Source organism: Pholis gunnellus, assembly GCF_910591455.1.
Source record: "Pholis gunnellus genome assembly, chromosome: 3".
NCBI classification, from domain to species: domain Eukaryota; kingdom Metazoa; phylum Chordata; class Actinopteri; order Perciformes; family Pholidae; genus Pholis; species Pholis gunnellus.
This window is the reverse complement of record NC_136529.1, coordinates 12,206,830-12,230,570: the sequence shown is the minus strand read 5'-3', so window position 1 is coordinate 12,230,570 and position 23,741 is coordinate 12,206,830. Positions and strand designations below refer to the sequence as shown.

Below are 23,741 nucleotides of genomic sequence, written 5' to 3'. Positions count from 1 at the left end.
GGTACAACTCAAAATACTGAAGTACAGTATGAGTATCTTGAAATTGTATTGAAGCAGAGTTCTTGAGTAAATGTACCTTCACGGAGAGTATCAGTATTTAATATTCACTCGCTTTTGCCTCGTTCTCTACCAACTCCTGAGAAAAATGTGTCTCTGTAACTGCTAAATGCTCCACTGTTCAACTAAATGATATACATGTTTTATTTCAAAACGCCGATTTCTGTGTTGTGTAACTTTTTCACTTCCCCTTTTATTCCATAATGACACTCAAGAGGCTCCTTTACAAGATAAAGTCCGTGGAAGTTGTAGTAGGCCGTTTGTTACTCCCTGAATCTGCACCAGAATACGTTTTGTCTCACATTATGTGGCTTCAAGCTTGTGAAGTTTAGCTTCACACAGATGCTTCCTTCCTCTTTCACTACTGAACCGCCAACTGAAACATTATACTCGTCTGTTTCAGTGGTAGAGTATCTTGTTTAACTTGTTTTGCAGTACAATCACTTTACAATCAAACACATAAAGCTTTTCACCATTACTTGTAATTATAGTTATTTATTATAAAAACAGGTTGACAGTTAATACAGTTTATTTACAGTATATATCATGCTATGAAATAAAAGCAAATGTAAAGTGATAAAACAACAGCGTAGAGTTGTAACAAATTAAGGCTTAAATGCTTATAAAATGTCAACATTTTCATTCATAAAACAATGGCAAAAGGAGTTTTTAAAGAAGTGTGATGCTTCAGCTGCACGTTATGGCTGAAAACCAAAAAGATGGACCTCATTATTGTTTTCCAGGAAAGTAACACATCTGTCTGTGTAGTGTAACATTTCAGTCTTGCATTCCTTTGTTCCTTCTTATTTAACAGTATTTTAGGAGACCGTCAGCACTGATTCAACGTGAACAGAAGAAACCTGAGGACTGCCTTGAGTCTATTTTCATAACATTTGAACAAAACTAAAAGGAAAATATGTTGATTTGTCTAATTATCAGTCGCACGTCATGACTATGTTGGCGCCAGGGTAAAAAATACTGTAATGAAAATGTTATGGGCATGTGATTGGTGAAACATTGCAAACACTGACATAACAAGTGGCAAGATATACATGAATACGCATTATATAAGCATTCTGCTCACTTGGCCACTCAGCTAATGGAAGACTCTTTCTGATGCAAATATATTTTCCTTTGCAAATACTTGAATAAAGAAAGTAATGGACCATATAAAAAAAGACAATGTTATCTTGTTATTACACAAAAAGTTTAAAAAGATTTTCCATGTACTGTAGCTGCCTGGAGCAATACTCTCCCCCCCCCCCCCCCCCCGTGTAGTCACATAGAAAACGACATTTTTAGGCCTGTCATTTCCTGGCCTGAAAGTGCTGAGAAGTCATCTTTGGATGTCCCCGATAATACTATCTGGTCAGCAAGAAAGGAAAGGAGGATACACTCATTAAAAGAGCACCTCTTCACAAGATACTTGTACAATCTGGCACATTTTTGGAAGCCGTTAACGGGTTCAAAGTTCATAAGCGGAGCGCAGATATCACAGGAATCGTGTCTGATGGGAGGGCAGGAGACGGGTGAGGAGCTCAGATGAGGGAGATCCGTATAGGGATGGTGGGAGACTCTGTCCTGTGCTGGGGGGAGTGATGGGACACCACGTGTTCCACCATAGTGTGTTTGGACATGTGTTTTATAAGGTAGGTCTCCTGGGAAAAAACAAAACAAAGACAACACTTTTTTGACATCGCCGCTGCAGTAAGCTCTGATTTAAAACTGTTACTTGGATTTCCAACTCACCGACGTGTACGCCCTGCCGCACATGCTGCAGCAGTAGGCCTTGGCATTTTTAATGGCGTGTGCAGACATGTGGATCTGCAGCGAGGAAGAGTCCGAATAGGCACGGTAACAGTTGGAACATTTGAAGGGCTTGTCTTTGTTGTGCTGCCTCTGGTGAGACTTCAGCAGGGGAGAAAAACATAGTGAAAATGAGTCGGCTTCAGTGTTTAAGCTGTGGGGGATGGGGCTGATTAAGGGGGTGTCCTTGGAAAACAGTTAATGTTTACCTGCAGATTAGATAGCTGAGTAAAAGCTTTTTCACATCCTGGGTGGAGGCATTTGTATGGCCGATCGCCTGTGTGGATTCTGAAATCGTCAAAATTATGCAATCGTTAGATTTGCAAATGCAACCGTCGCAGAGTAAAAAGCGCACCTTTATACCTCTTCTACACTGCGTGCTCCTCCCTAACTGACAAGACTGGACACAGCAACCTGAAACAACAGTTCCTACTACAAGGTAACGCTATTTTAAAGGGTCAGTTCACCAAATCAACTTCCAGATTACATTTTCTCACTTCTAGTAGAAATGCGTGACACAATCATTTCTGAGATCTCTATTTTGTTGGTGCTGCTAACGGCATTATCTTCTTTTCTTTTTTACTTCAAAAGGATAAGTTTGCAATCTTTGTCTTATCATTACCGCCGATTTGTCGTAAAATGGCAGGCTATTGCCTTTGTTGAAATAGTTTTTTCTCGCTGTAATCATTTCTTTTGTTCATACTGGCCATGAAAAGATGAATCACTACTGCTCTTCCAGTGTAAGTGACGCCGGGGACAAAATCCTCATCTCTCTTAAGTTTATCTGAGAAAAGACTTTATTTATCAAGAGGGAAATTGTGTACCGATCCTTCAAACATTGTATGACACACAATTAATGAGTGTCATACTCATTAATTAAAGTGATTAGCTCTTCAGCAGAACGTGTCACTCATTTCTTTTTCAAAGATCACAGATAAAGGAATTTTTTTGTACATCTGACTTTATGAATAGAGCGTGTCCCTACTAAACCTAAGTTGTTTAATGCATAGTCAATTCTACTGTTTATTGTACAGACACTAATGACAACATGGTCTCTGTTAAATCGAGCAATGGGAAATTTCCCCAAAAACATTTGAATATAAAAAGTCAAAGAAAATGTGGTCAGTTTTTTCAATGAAGTCTTTACAAAAAGTAACATTTTTATTTTATTTATTTTAAACCTTTTACTAAGAAGCTCATTAGAAGGGTGAATGTGACATTGTCTTCTTCAGAATTGGTGTTTTATGGGGAATAAATCACAGATCACACTGTTAGCAGTTTTCATAGAAACTATATCTTAAGCAAAAGAGTTTCTAGGAAAGCTTTCCACAGCTGGGGAACTTCTCTAAAACCGAAACCATCTCTATGGCTACGGCAGAAGTCATCAGAGGGAAGTGATTTGGGTGAACTGACCTCAAATACAAGGATACATCTGCTAGCAACTTACCCTCTTTGAATAACACAATTTATACCTCTGATACCTGCTCGACCCTGCAGGAAAGTTTACATTTTAAACCCTATTAAAGTTTATAATCTGTGATTTAATGAACAAATCACCCCCAAGTATGACACATGAAGCATTTTGCATACAATCATATTCCACCACAGCTTACTATTTCACTGCTCATTAGGAAACAGAACATTATAGCTATATATATATATATATATATATATGTTATTTTGCAGGATTGATGCTGCACAACAGAACACGTTTATGCTCATAAAAGCAATAACATGACAAAGAGAAAATGTAATGGACGTGCTGTGATGAGATCAGACCTGGTGTGTTGCTGCAGGTGGGAGAGTTGGCGAAAACATTTCTCGCAGTAGGAGCAGCGGTAAGGCTTAATGCCCAGGTGTATGCGCAGGTGCTGGGCCAGGTACGATGCGTTCGCAAAGGACTTGGTGCAGTGAGGACACTTGTGAGCCTTTGCCTCTGTGTGCGTTTTGGAGTGGATCTGCATGTCTGACTTGGAGAAGAAGGTCAGCGGACACATTTTACACCTGTATCAAGGACACAGCGGCACAGATAGAGAACACATGTAAAGGACACGCACAGAGACTCAAGCATATGTATTTCATGCTGCTGAACTACAGATTTCTTCCATTTACATAACATCTATAGATACTAGTTACACTGCAGCTTAATATTTTATATACAAAACACATGATCAGCTCATATTTCCTCCTTTTTTAAGAGTAAAGGGAGATTTGAAACCTGCTGTATCTACTGGACTGCTAATTATCTGAAATCAACTGTGAGCCATGAGTCAGATGCACTGCACCTCGGTTATCTATGCATCTATCTTTAGTCCTTTCTTACCTGTAGGTTTTTCCTGGTTTGGAAGTGATGGTGACACAGGACTGGTCGTTGCCTGAGGCCAGGATTGGGTAGGGAACTACCAAAAGAGACGACCCATTCTCTGCTTTGATCCTCTTACGCCCTCGTTCCTCCTTTGGAGGAGGGCCGAGGAGTCCCACGAGGCCCCCGTTGTTTTTCCCGTGCTCCATGCCGTGGCAGCAAGCCAAACCTGAGATGAGGTGAGGTGTGGGGGCTCCACCAAGCCGGCTGTGGTTGCTCAAGGTGGGTGTAGTGGGGCTGATGATCTCTGACGTGTTGAGGTTGCCCGTTCTGGATGCCAGCGCCACACCTGTTGAATGCAAAGGTGAGGAGAGTCAGCCATGCAAACTGTAGCAACATGGACAAACAGCTGCTAACTAACAGAGATATAAAATGGACATATTGTAGGATGGTTAGTAAGGATATAGTAATATCACTCTCCTGTGTAGCAACTTTAGGTGAAAGTCATTTAGTCTTAGTCTACCTCCTACATATACGTACAGCACAGAGAAGTCAAACTTTCCCAACATTATTTCTAGAGCTAATGATGAATTAACCCCACAGATCGCAGACCTGAGCAGGACAACATTCTTTGCTTCCTTGTTTCTACAGCAACAGAGAGTACCAGCCAGACAAACTGTGGCTACCTGAGACGTGGTTCGTCCTGGAGGGATGGTCTATAAGTTGACGCAGGTGCCAGTCTTCCCATAATCCTCTGGCTTTTATAGCTGCCTTATCGTCCAGATTCAAGTTTACATCCCCCAGAATACGACCTGGTAAAAAAAAATTATTTACAAAATGCATAAATCTTTCATCATCCTGATCAAATGCCAAAAATTTACAGCTGGTATAAAGGCACATCCATTTCATTTAGGTCATCGTACAGCAACACTCATACAACAGTCTTATCCTTCCTTATTGTTTTAATTCATTCATTACTTTGACAGGGACAGTGCACAGTTTCTTAGCTATAGCAGAGTTAGTTATGAGCTAATTTACAATCACAAGACAGCACGTTCACTATACAACAACAACATTAAGGCAGCACGATAACAACCTTTCACAAGATTTCACAAATGAACAAACATCAAGTGATGGCTTTCGTGTATGATGAGTACATGATTGAGTTCATTTTAGCCACAATTTCCTCTTGACAAGCGGCACATCTTGGGATGGACACGTTGTGGTTTTTGGTCAGCAAGTGGTAAAATATACCTCTACTCCACATCTCAGAGGCAAATATTGTTGTTGCAAATGTGGTGTTTTTACTTTATCTGACAACTGTAGTTGAACATTTTCACACTCACTTTTGTGATTTTGAATTTGAATGTGGATGGTAAACTGAAGGGTAAAGTGTACCTTAATGTGCTGAGACAATTGTTCTACTTCTTGAGCTAAATAAACTATTTAAAAGCCCTCTTGGATCAGCTGGAAAAGGCATCGTCACAAAGCTAAAAACAGGGCTGTTAATCTGAGTTGATGAAAGTTGACTCTTTAAGAGATACGTGGTTCTCACAGGACAGCGACGCCACACAAATAAGATCTGATAGAATATGATGCACTGCTGTAGATTAAACTACCCAACTGTAAATAAAGCAATTAAAACATCTAAAGCAGTAAAATACAACATTGTCTTTAATGCAGCAGTAATACGAATGAAAACAAAAATATATCATTTTACGGCACAATGAGTACTTTTACTTTTGATACCTTAAGTACATCCTGCTGATAATACTTACATACTTTTACTTAGGCAAGGTTTTGAATGCAGAACCTTTTGCTGTCGTGGAGTATTTTAACAGTGTGGTATTAGTAAGGTACTAATACCACACTGTTAAAATAAGTACATTTTACTTCAGTAAATTTACTTAAGTAAAGGATCTGAATACTTCCTCCACCACTGATAAAAATTGAGGACAGGAAGTACCTGTGACTGAGCTGGAGGCGGGGCGGGCGTGCAGGGCGATATCAGGCTGAGATGGGCTGTGGCTGTGGTGAACCGGCATCTGGTGAGTTTTGGACATAGCGTGCTGGCCGCCATCCGCCTGCATTTGGGGAGCCAGTAAGGACTGTTGGGAAGGGGCTGAGGCAGCGGGCAGATGTTGCGGTCGGATCTTCTCTGCCATCAGCTGCTCCTTGATTTTATTGATCAAGACTAGGTTATCCAGCTGACAGCCAGGAAACAACATTAGTGAAAAGAGAACAGCCATCAGTTCAGTCAGTGTCACTTTATGAGGCGATGATGCCCTCTAGAGGCTGATACGTGACATTGTCCACCAAAACATCCTTCCAATTAAACACCATATTAAACCAGTGGCTCCCAAAGTTTTTGTCTTGAGACTTCTTAAAATGAAGCAATGTTTATTTGTTACCAGCTTTAGGGACTCTTTCTAGTATAGTATCATGTATTTCACAGGGGAAAAAAAAGCTTAATTTAGAGAAAAGTAAGAAGAAAGAAGAAACTATTTTCTTTGACAGATTGTTTAAATATATTTAATCATCTGGTGACTCCTCAAATTAACCTTGAGACCCCTTGGGGAGTCCTGAACCCCAGGTAGGGAACCACTGCTTTAAAGGAATAGTTTGACATTTTGACAAATGCGCTTATTAGTGTTTTACTGACATATTGATGAGAAGATTTCAGGCCTGTATGCTAACTGTGTAGCAAGAGCCAGCAACCAGTTAGCTTAGCTTAGCACAAAGACTGGAAACAGGGCGAAAAAGCTAGCCTGGCTGCCCAAAGGTACAAATCTTCAAAAGATCTGCAATCTTCTCATGTAACTCGCTGCAAAATAAGAGTATCTCCCCAAATGTCAAACTATTCCTTTAAATAGCACATTATTTAAAATCAGAAATCAACAACAACTTCTGGCAGGCGAGTCCTCAGAGTCATCCGTAAAGAGGCTCGGGGCTTAGAGAGAAAACGAGTAACACGCACCTTAAATTACTGCAGCAGAAATTGGCTGATACAAATGTATATAACCCCAGAAAAGCTCAATAAATACAATTGTGCTGATATATGCAGGTAAGTGCAAAAAGGAAAAAAGTACACATTTCCACTGTCTTTGGCAGGGTACTCAAATAAAAAAGAACATATTATCAATACAAATACCTCTAGACCCAAAGCTTTTATTTTTTAGAAATAGGTCTGCTATTGGCCCAAAGAGTTATTGGTCTGTCATGGAACCAGGTCGGTAGGCCTGGGTAAATGGATTTCTGAATGATCCACGACTCTGTAAATATACTATCAGGGGTAATCAATAACTCTTTCACAACATCTAGGGTCCATTCATATATTATAGAGAGAGGACAGACTTAGCCCATATGAAGCACCTGTTTATAGATTAATATAAGATGTACATAAACCCTATTACTACTCAACCAATACTTCTTTTTGAGGTGGGTTGTAGGGAGGATTGTGTACTGGAGATTTTGTTTTGGTGTCCTGTATTTTTGTGTAGATACAAACTATATATATATATAAGTTACACTACAATGATCTTTACTGCTTAAGGTTAACGTGTGCATAAATGAGTGTGAATACCAGTCACTCACCTGGCCGGGCATGGTGGGAGGCGGGGGCCAAAAATAGGGATTGTTAAAGCGAGGTTCAGCCATCCTGAAATAAATACACAAGCATCGTAAACAAGGGGAGGAAAGCTTCTCCGTCCATCAGTGTAACAAGTACATAGTCGTAGTCAGACTGGTAAGTACAATGCTTCCCAACCTTTTTAGTTTGGCACTTCTTAAACGCTGCATTGTTTAATTGTGACTCGTCATCACCGGTTGAATAGGTGAGTGATTTTTTTTTCTTCTTAATATTCAGAATCGTAATTTACACACAAAAAGTTAAAGATTAGAGGAAACGTTGACTCATCTTGCGACCCCCTCCCATATATTTTTTTTATTCCAGGCTGGTAACATATTCCTAAAAACTGCCTCCTTAATAACATAAATAAATGTGAAGATCTAGTGTTAGTGTACAAAAGTAGTGGTTAAAACTTGTGACGGGAGCTCTCCACCCAAGCAGCAGCTGACTGTTTGACGTGACAATCTGAGATCACTTATCCCAGTCTTGTGATGGTGTATCTTCCAAGACATTCTGTATTAGTGCAAGAGGAGACTTTGTGTCTTTACACGGTGCTTCATCAGAGAGGATGTTTCTGTTGCCAAAGGAGGACGTTTAAGTGATGCAGCTTCTTTTCTTAGGATTTCCGACCACAACACTTTGAGATGGTTATGCTGACTGACAGATAGGCTCTCGCATGATTACAACTGCTAGTTAGGAAACTCTCCAAAAACGGTTATCAGAGAAAACAGAAACTTTAAAAAGCGATGTGGCTCAGATCCTAATCTGTTACTGTCTGTCTCCACCTCGACACGCGGGGGGGCCCGCGAGTCTGATGGGAAACCGGTCTCACCTCAGAGTACAGCGAGACCTGAATGACGTAGTCAGAAGCTAAGAGGTCAGTAACAGAACATGGAATAACTAAAATGAGGATGCCGCACAGACACCACACTGATTTGTAAGTGATGTAGTAATTGTTTTCTCTTTTTTTGTAATGGCAAATTAAGAGCATGACGTATTCTCTTTAAAATGAGAATATTTGATTTCTATGGGTTGCAATTAAGGCTTCTTTTCCACACTGTGTCAGGCCAGGTGGCCAGAAACCTCGTTTTTTTGACGGAGGAGAGAGAGGTGCTTGCTGCTGAAGTTTTGATCTGAAGGCTTTTCTTTCTATAGCGTCTCTTCTCAACCTCGTATGAAGTTTCTTTTTTAGAACATTTTGCATTGCGTGCTTTGGCACTCTTCACCATTCCTAAGTCTGTTTGGCTTAGCAGAGGCATAACACAGTCCATCTACGTGAGCCAAGAGAAACAAAAATGATACGTTCAGGGGTACGAGCGTACAGTAAACCCCACAAAATATTTCTGTAATGATGCCAGTGGGGATCAGTTTCACTTCCTGGAGGCTTTCTGCCTCGAGGGAGCAGGCTCAGGAGTTTGACGGCTGCTGGACTTTGTGTCACTTTCTAAAAAGACATGATTCACATAGTCTCCAGTCAACCACAGACAGGTCTAGACTGCATCACTTTTGGACTTACTTTAGTACTACTTGTGCCACTTTTGCCAGAATAGTTTAGATTTTTGCATACAGTGAGTTTCTATACGGCTTAAATATGTATGCCTTCGTGTAACAGGGTTTGTTTTTCCAGCAGGTAGAAAAAAGACATGGAGGCTTTCTTCCAGTATTGTGGATGCAGGTGCATTAGAGAGGAGCTCAATATATTGTAAAATAAATAAATACATTCATGATCTGCAAATTACTTTCATAATAAATAGGTTATTTGTTTTGGCAATGAAACAGTGAAAGATGGCCAATATAATTTCCAAGGTCACAAGGTGATGTATTAAAATGTATTGTTTTGTTCAACTGCTCTTTCATATTGAACAACTACAACAAAGTTGTGGTCCCATTTTACTTAAGTTGTATCATTGAAAAAGCAATTAATATGGTGCACTGTGAAAGAAATGGTAATTTCTTAGAAGTCACTCTTTCTAGGTTGCAATTTGTAACTGATGGTTAATAATTCATTGTTTTAAAGATCAATTAAGCCATTTAGAACAACCTTTGTGTTGTCAGGTTGTGAAAACGTTCTTGGGACCAAAATCAATCCACTAAGAGTAAGCACACAATTGCAGACCTGATGGCTTAATTAAAACACCTTTATTAATAACTTACTGACATTTATAACTGGAGACATGATTTTATAAAGTGCAAAATCCATGATCATTTATTAGTGAATTGCCAACAGGTTTAGCTGCATTAATACCTAAATTGAAAGATAAATATTACTAAGAGGCAACTCAAAATATCGTATTAATGAATTAGAACTGATCTATAAAGCACTTATTAATAATAAAACCATTTGTTCCAAGTTATAAACCCTTATAGAGGATATTAGAACGTGCCACTTAAGTGATACTAGACCCACTTAGGCTACACGCGGTTAATTCTGTAATAACTAGTATTCTTTCATAAGTAGAGGATCTGTGCTCTCTGACATGTGGGAGCTATAATACTCCTACAGATGGTGGGTCAAGTGTTAACACAATGACGTGCAGGTAGCACGTTGCAGACAGAAAACTATATTTCAGCTTCAATGTAATAACACACGATACCGGATCATTAGCCTGCTGTTCGATCCCCTCTAGAGAGAAATACAAGTCCATCTCTAAAACTAAAGTTAGGGTTAACTTTTCGGTCCTGTTTGCTGTGCTGAATTATTCCTCTGTTCAAAAGCAAAAGAAACGAAATGTAACGTTTAAAATGTTGAAAGCTGAGCCGCTCGAGACGAGCAGCATCTCCTCCGGAGAGAAACGATCCTCCGCAGCGCCTCGCTCTGTCCGCCGCCTCTCCCACATTCTCAGACAGTTTATTAAAAAAATTCAGACAAAAGGAAAACAAAAATGGCAGCCCTGTCTTATTTTTATAACCACTGGACGCCATATTCTGCAGATCCGAATATTATAAGGAGATAATTCTCCCGGTGTCATAGGCTACAACGCTCGTGCGATGCGTCGGGATGTGGCGTATTTGCATTAAGCGTACGAATGATTGTTTACTTTGATTCAGGTTTGAATAGCCCGGCTCGAGGAAGAAGAAAAAAAAAAAAAGCCTGACACTTCCTACAACAATCATCATGCCCTCGCTGAATTCTCTGCAGCTGCTGAGCCATAAACCCAATGTCGATGTTAATACTGGCGCGTAGTGAAAGCCTTTTTTTTTTTCTTCTCCAACGACACAAGAAAATAAATCAGTCTTTTAGCATCTCTGCGCTACAAAATGCTCCTTTTTTTAAATGCAACTTTTGCATGACTTAAACAGAAACGGTGACGAGGCGACGCGAGTAGAGAGCTTGTGCGGGAGAGAAAAGAGCAAAGAAAGGAGGCAGATTATTTGCATCGGGCGGCCAACATACCTGAACCAGCGAGGGAAGGGGATATTTTATAAAGGATTAGACTCTTCTTTCTGCTCGCTCTGGGTCGGACTTCAAACCTTCCGGGTCGCCTGCTGTTCACTTCTGGGTGCTGCAGGCTTCTATACACACGGAGCTGAAACACGGTTTTTTTAACCCATTTTCTGGTCGCTAATTTAAACGGTGGCTTTTCTTGCAGATGTTGTGGTCGCGTTGGATAAAACCGTGCGTATGCGCGTGCAGTTCGCAATTAACATGGTTTTCCTGCACAGTGACAGTTGTGGTGTTAACATATTATTGCATGTGCGAGACGGACTTTCTCTCACGTGCATCATCAGTAATAATAGTCTCAAACAACAGCAGATAAGGCTGTACACTACAGACAGAGCAGCAGTAGTTGAAGTCCATAATGAGACTAATTGGTTGCATCTTTGTATCAAAGCCACCTGTCTGTCTGTCTGTCTGTCCAAGGCCTTGAATGCCATGTACAGTAAATGTGAAGTGTAATCCGCTCAGCAGCAGCATGACAGGCTGCTAATATGCTCTGTGCTTAGCTCAGCAGGAGATGGCACTGCTGCCACAAACTAGAGAGCTTCAGCTGGTGGTGATCGTGTTGGTTGATAGTATGAGGAAATATAAATGATGAGCAAACACTGAACATGTGAAATTAGACGTCACCTAACACATGGTGCTCAGGTAGGGGACAAAACCAACTCTCAAAATCCAATTATTAGGCCAGGCACTTTGACATTTTCTTGAATTCTAAGCAATTTGATTCAACACTTAATTTAGAGGCTGTAGTTTTTGTAGCGCTGCTGAGTTTTATTGCATGTCATATTTTGTATTATTAAATATTACAAAGCTCCAACCTGAGTGCTCCTGAGTCTTTATTTCAAGTTATTTATATTTGCTGCCTAATGTTTAATGGAAATGCAAATTGACATCACCGCAAACACTACCCTCTAAAATGGTAATCATTTGAATCAACACTTTCTTAAATAGATTTCAGTTAAAATGTGTATGTCAGCAAAAAACAGACCCTGTTATTGTCATGTATACATAAGGAGGTCACATTTTGTCACTGTTCAACCCCACACACATGGCTGCTTTGTTACCTGACATACAAAGTCACACACACACACACACACACACACACACACACACACATTCAAATTTAAAAGGAAAATTCATAGGAAATGCAAACTCCACAGGACTCTATCTCATATCTGTGACATAAGTCAGACTGAGGATACAAAAGAGGAAGAGAAGTAGGACTGTGCCAAACTTCCACAGAACCCTCACTGCCAACCTGTGGATCTAACATACGCTAAAACTAAATACAAGCAGTTTAAATTTGCTCTGTTAACTTCTATTCATTAGACATGTCACCCCCTTCTATATACTGAATTAAAATACTTCACATCATTTTTCACTTGCAGTTCAAAGAAACGTAATCATGTACAGATGAAGCAGTTGTTTAGATCTTCAAAAACAAATTGTTTGACTCTGCTCTGCACAACCTCCTGTCTCCTGCTGCATATGTACCTCAGAAAGAAAAAAAATAAAACCGTACAGTATATTAAAATGTGGTTCGCAAACCTGTTCTTTGTATCAGTAGAACACATCGACATGTTTATGAGCCTCATGACCAGGTCCTTTTAGCTTTCCAGAGAGATTTTGATCGTATTACACAATGTTCCTCAGCGGATGAAGTTTGTAGATGTTACTTTTTCTCCCCCGGAGCATTCTTAGGATTTCTCGTCCTCATTGGCTCAATAGCTGAGCTTCAGAGTTCCTTCTTGACCTCGGAAACGCCACAAGGACCATTTAGTTCTTGGGTTTTTGAGAATAAAGAATCAACTTTCAAATTTAGCTTTTAAGCCAACATGAAAGAGAAGTCCTCAAAGGGCTCGGAAAATCACAATTTCACGACAATTCGGCAAACTCCATCTACTGAAGAAGATCATGTGATACGATCAAAAGACCCAGAACTTCTGTTGGGGTCAACTGTTTTGTCAACTGCTGTTTCCAAGGCCAAGCATGCACTTTCACTCACAGACTGACGTGTTTTTAAGAATAAAGAGGTTTTGAACTTGAATGTTTTTTCATATCTCCTTCTACCTGTGGGAAGCATCGTGTTTCAAACCAGTCTCTTCATAACTGATGGGGAGCAGTATTTTAATAGGGTCTGAGGTTAAAATGAAGTATTTAAAAGCACAAATGTATCACATTGTTCTGTGTTATGTGATCTACAGTACAGTCTATTCCTGCTTTAAGAAACACCCTGCATGTGTGTAAACATACTGTAGTTTGATCAAGGAGGGTGTAACACAGGAATGTTTGTACATTCTCAGTGAAACTCAAAACATATTTTATACAGGACATCCTTCACGGGTGTCAACAAGTTCATTTCAACACACAAGTACTTTGCATCTCTCACTCTTAGTTAGTAAGTTGTTAGACGGGTTTTCTTGTCTGTACAAACAGGGCCACACCCTCTGAGTCGCACATGTTCTCTCACCTCCACACAGGCCAGGTGCAGCAGGGAGCACGGGGGGGGGGGGGGGGGCGAGGAGGAGGTCATTATCCCCATGAGGGCGGAGCAGAAGGGGGAGGTGAAGAGAACGGATGAAACATTTGAAGCTCATTATGACATGCTGCTCTGAAGGCTCCTGTGAGTCCAGGTAAGAACTTGTGGATCTCACAGCAGTTGTTGACGTAGATTCATAGTTTTCTGTTACAGAGTTTGAAGTGTCATACTGTAACCATAGGATAAGAGATAATGTGGTATTTACAGGTGGAACCAGTCTGTTCAGTACCACGGTCAGGTGGCTGACTTATTTCCAGTCTGTCTGTAAATTTGCATGCGCGTGTTCACATTAGGAGTTTCATGGCATTTGTATATTCATTGCTGGTGTTAAATATCACGTTTGAAATCAATTCAAATCTCGACAGCTGAACTTAGTCCTGAGTTTCTTGATTTCTGATTGAGTGTAAACGTGTCTGGTCCAGGGTTCACTACTAATGTAAACAACAAAAATATTGATCTGCTACCACGGGCCAGAAAGATTCACTGACAGTGGAACGTATGTTATATATATAAACAATGGTGGGGGGTTAACTGACAGCAGAGTACCAGACATTCCCGAGCTCCTCCACCCCGAGGCAAAAAGGAAAACCAGTTTTTGGATATGTTGACGTATGTGTTGTCTTGTTGCAGCCATGGATGGTGTGTTGGAAGAAGCAGCAGTGTTGTGTGTGTGCAAACTGGCCTGCAGTCTCCTCTTCCTGCCCTCACTGGCTGCCTCATGCAGTCTCGTCAGCTTCTGCTGCTGCTGCCTCCTGGTCTTCACCGACTTCCTGGTCGCAGGTGAGAATCAGCACATGACCAGGTGTACTGGTCACCACCGTGCTTTGGGTAACTTTGGGTTTTGGATGTCACTTTTGGTTTAAAGCTATTGTGATGGCATCTGTCTAAGTTTTTTTAAATGTATTTATGTTTTTACATTTTATCGACCAAAGGATTAGTGGATTCATTGATAATGATGATAGTGAAATAATCTTTACAGTGAAGTAGGACAGCAGTTCAACTTTTGAAATGAGCAATATTGGCATATTTATAGATTCCGGATATATTTTAAGAGGTTTAAATAGTAGATGCAATTTCAAGAATTTCTAACTACTACTAATAAAAAAAAGACATACAAGACACAAGTTGAAATTCATAAAATGTATGTCTTCAATCATGTCTTGAGAGTCTCTTTCAACTAATTTTTTCCCTCAAACTAGTCGAGCTGCTTCACCATCTTTCCACATGCACCTGTTTGGGAGTCACTGGTCTAATTCAATCACATCACTTAGACTTTATCTTTTTTTCCCTCCCACAGTGTTTCTGAGTTTCCTTTGCATCTCTGAATCCTGGCTAACTGAGCTGACCCCACTAGTTGATGTTGTTGCCCTGCGCTTCCTGATCTTTATCAGCCACACATACGGCGCCGTGTTGCTTCTGACCACGCCTCTGGTTGCAGTGGAGACTCTGACCAGACTGCTGGGGCCTCTTTCTGATGTCGCTCACAGGGCAGTGAGTCAGACAGCGGGCTCTGATGGACACGGTTGTTATCTTGGGGAGGTAACTGCTGAAGAGGAGGAGGACAGCAAAGACAACAAAAACAAAGAAAAGGAGTTGTCTCATCACGCTGTCAGCTACCTCTGCTGCCTGTCAGTGTGGGTCGTCGTCGCCCTCAATGTCAGGTGGCGATGGAAGAGCGAGGAAGCGCGGGCTGCTGCCTGTTGGCTCACGACCAACTCCCTCATCCCATGCTTGCCCAACCTGTTCAGCCCCATGTCCAGCACTGTGAATCCCTGCTGGGGCATGGCCTTCCTCTCCCTCCTCCTGTTCCTCCTGACCATGAGCACAGGTCTGCACCGTCGACACCGGGCCCCTGCACAGATGGCAAGGACACGCAAAGAGAAACAGGGAGTTAACAATAACGGCGACAGTAGCTGGCATGACCTCGCCACAGCGCTGTCCGGGTCCTCCAAGCCTCCGAGCCCTGGGACGCCGGAGTCGGAGCCAGCACAGTGTGTTGACCCAGGGAAAACAGAGAGCAGCTGCAGTGTTCACAGAGCATATTCCTGGATCAGCGTGCAGATGTCGGCACATCACCATGGAGACTTTGTTCTCATCACCCCTGCATGTTTGCCTGCAGAGAGAAGAGGACAGGAGCACGAACGGACGAAGAAATGTATACCATTGACATTTATCACGGAGGACGTGGACGCACAAAACAGGAGCCAAAGAGGGTGGCGACGGGGGGGGTTTCCCTGCCCGGGGGTGAATGTAATGATAGGGGTTGTGGCTGTGCTCTCCATCTTTGTGCTGCCTTTAAACCTCAGTGTGAACATTCTTCTGATCAGGACTATAGAGACTCTGCTGGAGCTGTGTATCAAATCTTTTGTTTCATCTGCAGCAAGCACAAGCAATGCACACACCTCTCACAATGAAACACTTGTATAACACCAGACTAGTGAGACGCAATAGTGGATGCTGATTGGAGGCCGAATGCAACAGGATCACCAGATTAATATTGCATGTGTGCAGATGGCAGGTCTACCTGTCAACACTGGCTTGAATAGAGTGTAAATAAGCATTTCTGAGCAGCTATTCACATGTGAAGGATAATATGAGGAAACCGCTGAAAGGTGCTGAGGAGGCAGGTTGAGGCGTGCTTGGTAGTAAGACACTAAACTAGACAGAAACAGGCGGCTGGAAGGCCTGTTTTTATTGTTCAGAGCCTCAAGACCTGCAGCAATTTGTCAATACTCAAGGGGTTATAGAACGAGCCTCTCCAAAGTAAATAAGACCAATCCAGGGGAAAAGGGTGTTTTCAAAGTAGTAATATGATGCTGCATCACACAAACCCTACATAAAGCAATATAAATAAATACGGAGTGACTTGAGTGTGTGCCACAGGTTGTGTTCTTCTCCTTTGTAGTTTTGTCTTTGTTCTTAAATCAGCTTGTTTCAAAGGATTGTACTCCGCAGCGGCCATTTAGTCAAGTAATGCACTTTAAGTACAATTGATAGGCACGTGTAGGCTACTCTTTCTTTTTTTGAGTGTTTCCATTTATAGTTCTGCTCCACCATATTTCAGGTAGAAATGTTTTGACTACATTAACAGTTTCACCAAAGAGAGATTTCTCCTCTGAACCGCTCATGTAGTTTCATTTAAACTCAAATAATCAAAATAATTCAAACTATCCAATATTTCAGAAAGATTAGAGAGAACCGGAAATAATCTCATCACGATAAACATAAAGCTGAAGTTACAGCCAGCAGTCGTTTAGCTTAGCATAGCATAACAACTGGTAACATGAAATAAACAAGCCTACCAGCACACCTAGCTCACTGATACACGTGTTGTGTGTGTGTGTGTTGTTTCTGTTCAATCTTTAGTTTAATCCCTACAAAGGACCTTGTTTTTACTCTGTGGTCAGTGACTTCCTCTCTGCTAGCTTGACTGGGTGGATCGGACCGATTCCAGACAATCAACTTCTCATCTAACTCTCGGCTGTTCCCTGTAAATCAGGGGTCTCAAACTCAATTTACCTGGGGGCCACTGGAGCTAGGGTCTGGGTGAGGCTGGGCCGCATCAGGTTTTCAACAAAAAAAACGCATTTATTAAAAACAGAAAAAAAAAGAAAAAAAAACTGTCTTCAATGCTTTTGCTTCTGCTATACCCTACACTTTTTCAGTGCTTTGGTTCCGGTTTTCCACAAGAAAAGCTCTGATAAAACATTCCACTGTTCTCAAATATCTTAATTTTTAATTTTCTACACAAAATAAGATGAAAAAATAAATAAACAAATAAAGAATAAAGAAAATAAATCAATCAATCAGTAATAAATAAATAAAATAATAATAAAACAGCAAATAAGAAAAACTTAAGAAACCACATATAGTTGGTGGGTAGAGAAATTATTTTTTTTCAGATTCAAATTAACAGTATTAACAGTTATTTAACCTTTAACATGAACATTAATGAAACTTTCAACATGAGCTGTTCTGAACATGGCTTCTCTTGCCTACTTTTGGCTAGAGGTCTGGCAGCGCTTCCTCTTGCATAGCCGAGCCACATTTGGCTTGAGGGAGGAAGCAATTGAGACCCTCAGTAGACTTTGAAGATGCTCATCAGTAAGTCTGGTCCTGTACTTGGACTTATTGAAGTTCAAGGTGGAGAAGAGCTTTTCACACAAGTACGTGCTCCCAAAAAGGCACATGGTCCGCTTGAACATTCTGGAAAGCTCAGGGAAGCTGGGAGTCAATTCTCTCAAAAATTGCCCAAGCTTGTCTGCTCTTCCACTCACCTCCCTGAACTTGGCTTTGAGTTCAGAGTTGCACTGCAGGTCAATGAGCTCCATTTGAAGCACAGGAGGGGCATCTTGCACATCAAAGGAGAAGGGGTCCGCAAAAATTTGAAATGTGGCTCTGTGCGTCTTGAAGTCTGCAAATCTGTGGTCAAATTCCTCCTGTAGCTTCAAAATGGCATCAGCATACTTCTCACCACTGAATGGTGTGCCTGCATCCACAAGTGCCTTGCATGCTGGGAAATGGCAAAGGTTTGTCTGAGATAGCTGAACTTTCCATAGCATAAGTTTTGTGGAGAATGCTCTCACATTGTCATAGGCAGCACTGACAAGTTGCCCCTGGCCTTGTAACCTCTTGTTCAGTACATTAAGCTCATGCGTGACATCAACAAGAAAAGCTAAGTCCATGAGCCATATAGGATCACTTAACACAGGAACAGCCACCCCATTCTTCTCCATGAAGACTTTCACTTCTGCTCTCAACTCAAAAAATCTCTTCAACATGTTTCCCCTGCTGAGCCAACGTACCTCGGTGAAGTAAAGCACGTCCCCATATTCTGACTCCATTTCTTCTAAAAAAGCACGGAACCTTCTGTGTTTTAAGCCCCTGGATCTGATGTGGTTGATGCATTGCACAACAACAGACATCACGTTGTCAAATTTCAGGCATTTGCTGCAAAGGGCCTGCTGATGGATAATGCAGTGCAGAGCTATGGCTTCCTCCACACCCTCCTCTTCCAGTTTTTTTTGAACAAGTGCCACCAGTCCATTTTTCCTCCCTGTCATTGATGGCGCTCCATCAGTTGTTATCCCAACAAATCTCTTCCATGAAAAACCGGCATTCTCAATGGCATCACACAGCTGGTGAAATATCTCCTGAGCGGTGGTCTGGCCATGCATTGGCATTACTGTGAGCAACTCCTCTGTCACTTCAAAATTGTCATCAACACCACGGACATATATTGCGAGCTGGGCAGTGTCAGTGATGTCTGTGGTCTCATCAAGAGCGACTGAGTATACACTGAAACATTTTGCTTTCTCACACAGTTGATCATAAATGTCACTTGACATGTCACAAATGCGCTCTGCCACGGTGTTGGCAGAAAGGCTGATGTTGCTGAACTGACCTTTCTTTTCTGGACAGACAATACTTGCAGCCTGTAACAGGCACTTTTTGACAAATTCACCTTCTGTAAATGGCTTTCCTGCTTTAGCAATCATCTCACTAACCACATAGCTAGCTTCGACTGCTGCGTTATTCTCTTTGGTTACTTTCTTAAAAAAATCTTGTTGCTTCAGTAGACATGTTTTAAGATTGGCAACTCGGTTGGCTCTCTCATCTCCCTGGTATTTTGCATAGTCCTCAGCATGTCTAGTTGTGTAATGACGTTTCAAATTGTATTCCTTATGCACCGCAACTTTCTCTGTGCAAATAAGACACGTCGGAGTGCCCCTGTGCTCCACAAAGAAATACTGAATTTCCCACTTTTCCTGAAATTGTCTGTGCTCATCACCAACCTTTCTCTTCACTGCAGGCTTTGAGAAAGACATGTTTGGGGCTGTGTAATATATAATTCCACTAGGTATCGCTGTTGTGTTGAAGTTTAAGTTTTAGTGTTTAGCTGACGTACAAAGAACGTAATTTCCGCTGGTACCAGATTGGCTCAGGGTCCTGCGCCTGCATATGACGTCGAGCACGGCACAGTTAGTGATTGGTTGAACGTCAGAAACCATGGAAACACAAAGTGTTTGTGGTGGCCGTTTAATATTTATATTATAAGTTCTCCCTATAAACGTGCATTTTTTTCACACTGACAGGATCAGATAGTTACAATAAGTGTCCGACAACATACTAGAAAGGAGAAATGAACGTATGTCTACCTTTAGCTTGAGATCGCTGTTTGTTGCGAGAGCCAATCAGTGTGGAGAGTCTCATAACGTTACTGCACACAGGTCCTGTGCGGTGTCCTGCAGGCTGCTGTGCCCGCTGCAGTTTATGGAAGACAGAGTTTACCGACAACCGTTTAACGACCAGGAGAGTTTATGTTTCGCAGCCGGCTCTGGAGGGAGAGAGCCGGTGAATCCCCTGTGAACTTCCCCTGACCGGGGGAATGGGACTGGACCGGAGTTCGCTGGCGGTTTACCTGACCGGGAGTTTCGGAGGGAGAGAACCGGAGGAAAACCGACGAGATTACATACAAAGTCAATGCAGACCGGAGGTTGTTTATTTTTTTCGCGGGACTGGACCGGAGGACTGAACCACTGCTAGCTGGCAGGCAGCCGGCTCAGAGCAGCAGCACTGAAGGATAGAACTGGGGGAAAAACCCACAGTTTACCGGCGGCCGTTTACTGACCATGGGAGTATTTTTGAGTATTTTGCGATTATTTTTGTCGCTTTTGCTGTGAACACCCCTTTAGTCCACACAGCAACAGAACAACAACAAACAGCGATCTCAAGCTAAAGGTAGACATACGTTCATTTCTCCTTTCTAGTATGTTGTCGGACACTTATTGTAACTATCTGAGCCTGTCAGTGTGAAAAAAATGCACGTTTATAGGGAGAACTAGGGAGAATGTGACGCCTCCAGAGGGTATCATGTACCCAGAAATGACAGCGGAGCTTCGGACTTTCAGAGCAGTACAGCGCAGTGATGGTGGTGATCTCAGTCATGGATGATGAGAGAAAAAGCAAAACAGGCGGGCTCGCTCGCGTATGGGCGAGACAAAATCGTGTCAATTGTGTCCGGTGTGCACACAGCTTTAAGCTGTCATTTCTGGGTACATGATACCATACAGCATCCATGTCAAACTCGCGCGGGCCGCACTAACATTAAACTTTCATATCAAGGCGGGGGCCTCAAACTAGCGTCCGGCGGGCCGCATTTGGCCCGCGGGCCGCGAGTTTGAGACCCCTGCTGTAAATGAAACAAAGAGGTGTCGTGTGTAACTGGAGAATCTCAACGTGGCACGAAGAGCCTTGTACTCGCACCGCGTAGGACTCATCAAGCCTGAGCTGTCAAGTGTTGGAGCTCCAGGCGAGCAGCCGGGACACAGATGTCAACACCAGAGGGCACTCTTGGTGCAACTCAGAGCGACTAAGACCTCAGAGCTTGAAGCTCCCTAAATGTTTGATAGACGAGCTTTGGGAAGTAACGTGAGACGGATGAAGCGGGTTCTGGTTGCCTTTCCTTGACGTATAGCCTCAGGGCTGAGCAGACCGCACGCCGCCTCTTTCAAAGTGCAGAGACCCTGTGCAAGCAACGACCGCAGCACGAGATCAAATGAGAGGACCACGTGCATTATGCGTGCGTGTCCATGCTATTTTAGGACAGCAAATGATTGCTTCAGACAGAGAGTTAATGAGTGCAGTGGTTCTGTGTGTTTGAGGATATATTTTGTAATGTTTGACTTGTATGAATGTCATGAGACATATTAAGTATGGTATTAGGCAGAGTTGAGATCATTTTCTTCCTAATAGTGTTTCAGTTTATTGCTTTAACAGAACAGTAATTTAACTGCTCCCATCAGCCTGATGAATCATTTTGGAGACTCTTAAATTGCACGGCACATCTTTTTTTTTTTTTTAGAGCTATAGCCTAATATTAATTTCAGATAACCCCTAAAAACAAAAGAAAAGCCAATAGCTTACAACAGACTGCTAAAGTAACTTAAATATGTAGGTATTCCTGTAAATATTCCAATGTTTGAAAATATGTTTGTATATAAAATGAAGTAAATAACCAGAGAAGTGCAATTCTATAACCCCACCATCATGACTGGGGCTATTGTAATACATCCTCCAGGGCACTAGAGAGTGTGTGCGTATATCTTAATCAATGTTCAGATTGAACAGATTGATGTCAGACCGTCCAACCAACCGTCCAAAACCTAAATATACCTTATTTGTAATAAGATAAAAAAAAGAGAGAAATCTCCATATTTGACGAGCTGGAAGCAGGACATGTTTGGTATTTTTTCTTGCTAAATTACTTAAATAATGTATCAATCATCAAAACAATTGGTGGTTATTTTTCTGTCCCTCAACTGATTCGACTTATTGTTTCAGAAGATGGCTTCAAAACAGTTTGTTTTTTTATTGTTACTGTATAACCATTAAGCCTTAAGCAATATTCAACCTGATATTAACATAATCCTAAAACATGTATAATAATATGGTATCTGGTGATTTGTGCCACCAGCGTTCGCTGCAGTTCTTGTTCTTCAACTGTGAGTGATAACAAAATAGCACATTCATTTCTGTTTTTTCCATCGCTTACGAGATTAAAAACCTTACACTCGTGCCTCAGGAGGGCCACATCACACTGGAATCAGATAAAGGTCTCTCAAAGGAGAGCTCAGTGACTTTTTAATGGACACTTTCCCCTCAGGTAAAAATGTCTATTACAGGAAGGACACCTTTTTCTCCGATATAAATGTCTCAATCACAGGAGTGAGAGGAGAAAAGTCCTCCGAGTAAAAGCTGGGGATATGAAGCCGCTTGTCCTGAGGGTCTGCTGTGAATAAACGGCGCTCCGCTTCAAACTGCACAGTTTGTTGTGGAACAGCTGTAACCATGATGCAACACGAGTCAACTTCAGAGTGTGAAATAACAAAGTAGGAGGGTACAAAGTTGCACAAAAAAAAACCCATCACTTTCTGGGTTTCTGACGCAGTGCATGACTCAGATTCTAGCTTTCTATCAGGATTTCAAACTGTATGATAATTTATTCCCACCAGTATAACAACCAGTCATTCAAACGCGTCACAGATGGCAAATCAAGAGGACCTATTGAAAGCGGCCGCTCACCCGCAGTGAGGGAACACTGAACCCATGCACACATCTTGTTATTCATCATGTCACATGCCTGGCCCTCAGCCTATGCCAAATTAGAGAACAGTAATAAAAAGAGTGCACAACCTCCCACCTCCCAGCTGGATGGCATAGGACTGAGATTTTGGCACATCTCAACTAAAATGCCTGGCATGAAATCCTTACTCAACTGGAACAGGTATTGACAAGCAGAGCCGTCCTACATTTCAAAAGACGATTCGTCTGCCTCCCAGATATGTTTCATTTTGAGGGTTTCATTTTCAACTCTGTTGATTATCTTGCTCTCAAATGAACAGGATAGATCATGTTCACTCTCTGACTAAAGGTAACAACACTACACCAGTGTCAGTATTAAAGCAAACTGACACGTAGTATGTCCTCTACAGCACTGGTTTTCTACCATTTTAGCTCATGGCCCTTTCAAATGAAGCATGTCAAACTTCTCAAAGACAACATTTTTAGGGAGCTATGAGCACTTTAAGTAAAGAGTGATTTTCATCTGAATTGGATAATTGCTTTGAACGTTTGTACAGACACTTGTGGTTCCCAGAGAAGTCCCACTGACTTTGTTGATCTCGACTTTTGATGTAGTGCCAGCAGGTCAACGTTTTAATTTGTCCAATATTGTGTAACAGCAGTATCCACAGCAACAGTAAATACACATATAAATATACATGTCAATACTAAAGATATAGATCTATAAAATACACAACATGAAGAATATATTTATATACAATATAAATATGCCAAACCACAACAACTAGAATCTGAAATATGAAAATAGGACGAAATACTATATACTGTATACATTAGAGTACATACGTTTTGTTTGAAATTAAATGAAATAAGGTAGCGGGGA

General features: G+C 41.6%; 2 protein-coding genes across 2 annotated transcripts; one reads left to right on the top strand and one right to left on the bottom strand.

Annotated features, from left to right (window-relative positions):
- Positions 1 to 1,359: 1,359 nt before the first annotated feature.
- znf362a (zinc finger protein 362a) lies at positions 1,360 to 11,495 on the bottom strand. Its single transcript, XM_079156822.1, has 9 exons — positions 11,188 to 11,495; positions 7,760 to 7,823; positions 6,132 to 6,372; positions 4,852 to 4,977; positions 4,187 to 4,514; positions 3,643 to 3,867; positions 2,073 to 2,151; positions 1,807 to 1,965; positions 1,360 to 1,715 (listed from the first exon to the last, which is right to left on the bottom strand). Exons 2-9 carry the CDS (start codon positions 7,820 to 7,822, stop codon positions 1,596 to 1,598), a joined length of 1,341 nt encoding a protein of 446 aa, XP_079012948.1. The 5' UTR covers position 7,823; positions 11,188 to 11,495; the 3' UTR covers positions 1,360 to 1,595.
- Positions 11,496 to 13,771: 2,276 nt separating this feature from the next.
- On the top strand, positions 13,772 to 17,083 carry LOC306694107 (uncharacterized protein). The gene is made up of 3 exons (XM_079156823.1): positions 13,772 to 13,868; positions 14,405 to 14,554; positions 15,072 to 17,083. Exons 2-3 carry the CDS (start codon positions 14,407 to 14,409, stop codon positions 16,199 to 16,201), a joined length of 1,278 nt encoding a protein of 425 aa, XP_079012949.1. The 5' UTR covers positions 13,772 to 13,868; positions 14,405 to 14,406; the 3' UTR covers positions 16,202 to 17,083.
- The last annotated feature ends 6,658 nt before the right edge of the window (positions 17,084 to 23,741 follow it).

Excerpts from the sequence above, each read along its gene's own strand:
- znf362a (XM_079156822.1), bottom strand. The coding sequence starts at position 7,822 with ATGGCTGAACCTCGCTTTAACAATCCCTATTTTTGGCCCCCGCCTCCC. Across the intron at positions 4,978-6,131 it reads CGCCTCCAGCTCAGTCACAG|GTCGTATTCTGGGGGATGTA; the intron begins GTACTTCCTGTC and ends TTTTTTTACCAG. Across the intron at positions 4,515-4,851 it reads CAGGACGAACCACGTCTCAG|GTGTGGCGCTGGCATCCAGA; the intron begins GTAGCCACAGTT and ends TGCATTCAACAG.
- LOC306694107 (XM_079156823.1), top strand. The coding sequence starts at position 14,407 with ATGGATGGTGTGTTGGAAGAAGCAGCAGTGTTGTGTGTGTGCAAACTG. Across the intron at positions 14,555-15,071 it reads CACCGACTTCCTGGTCGCAG|TGTTTCTGAGTTTCCTTTGC; the intron begins GTGAGAATCAGC and ends TCCCTCCCACAG.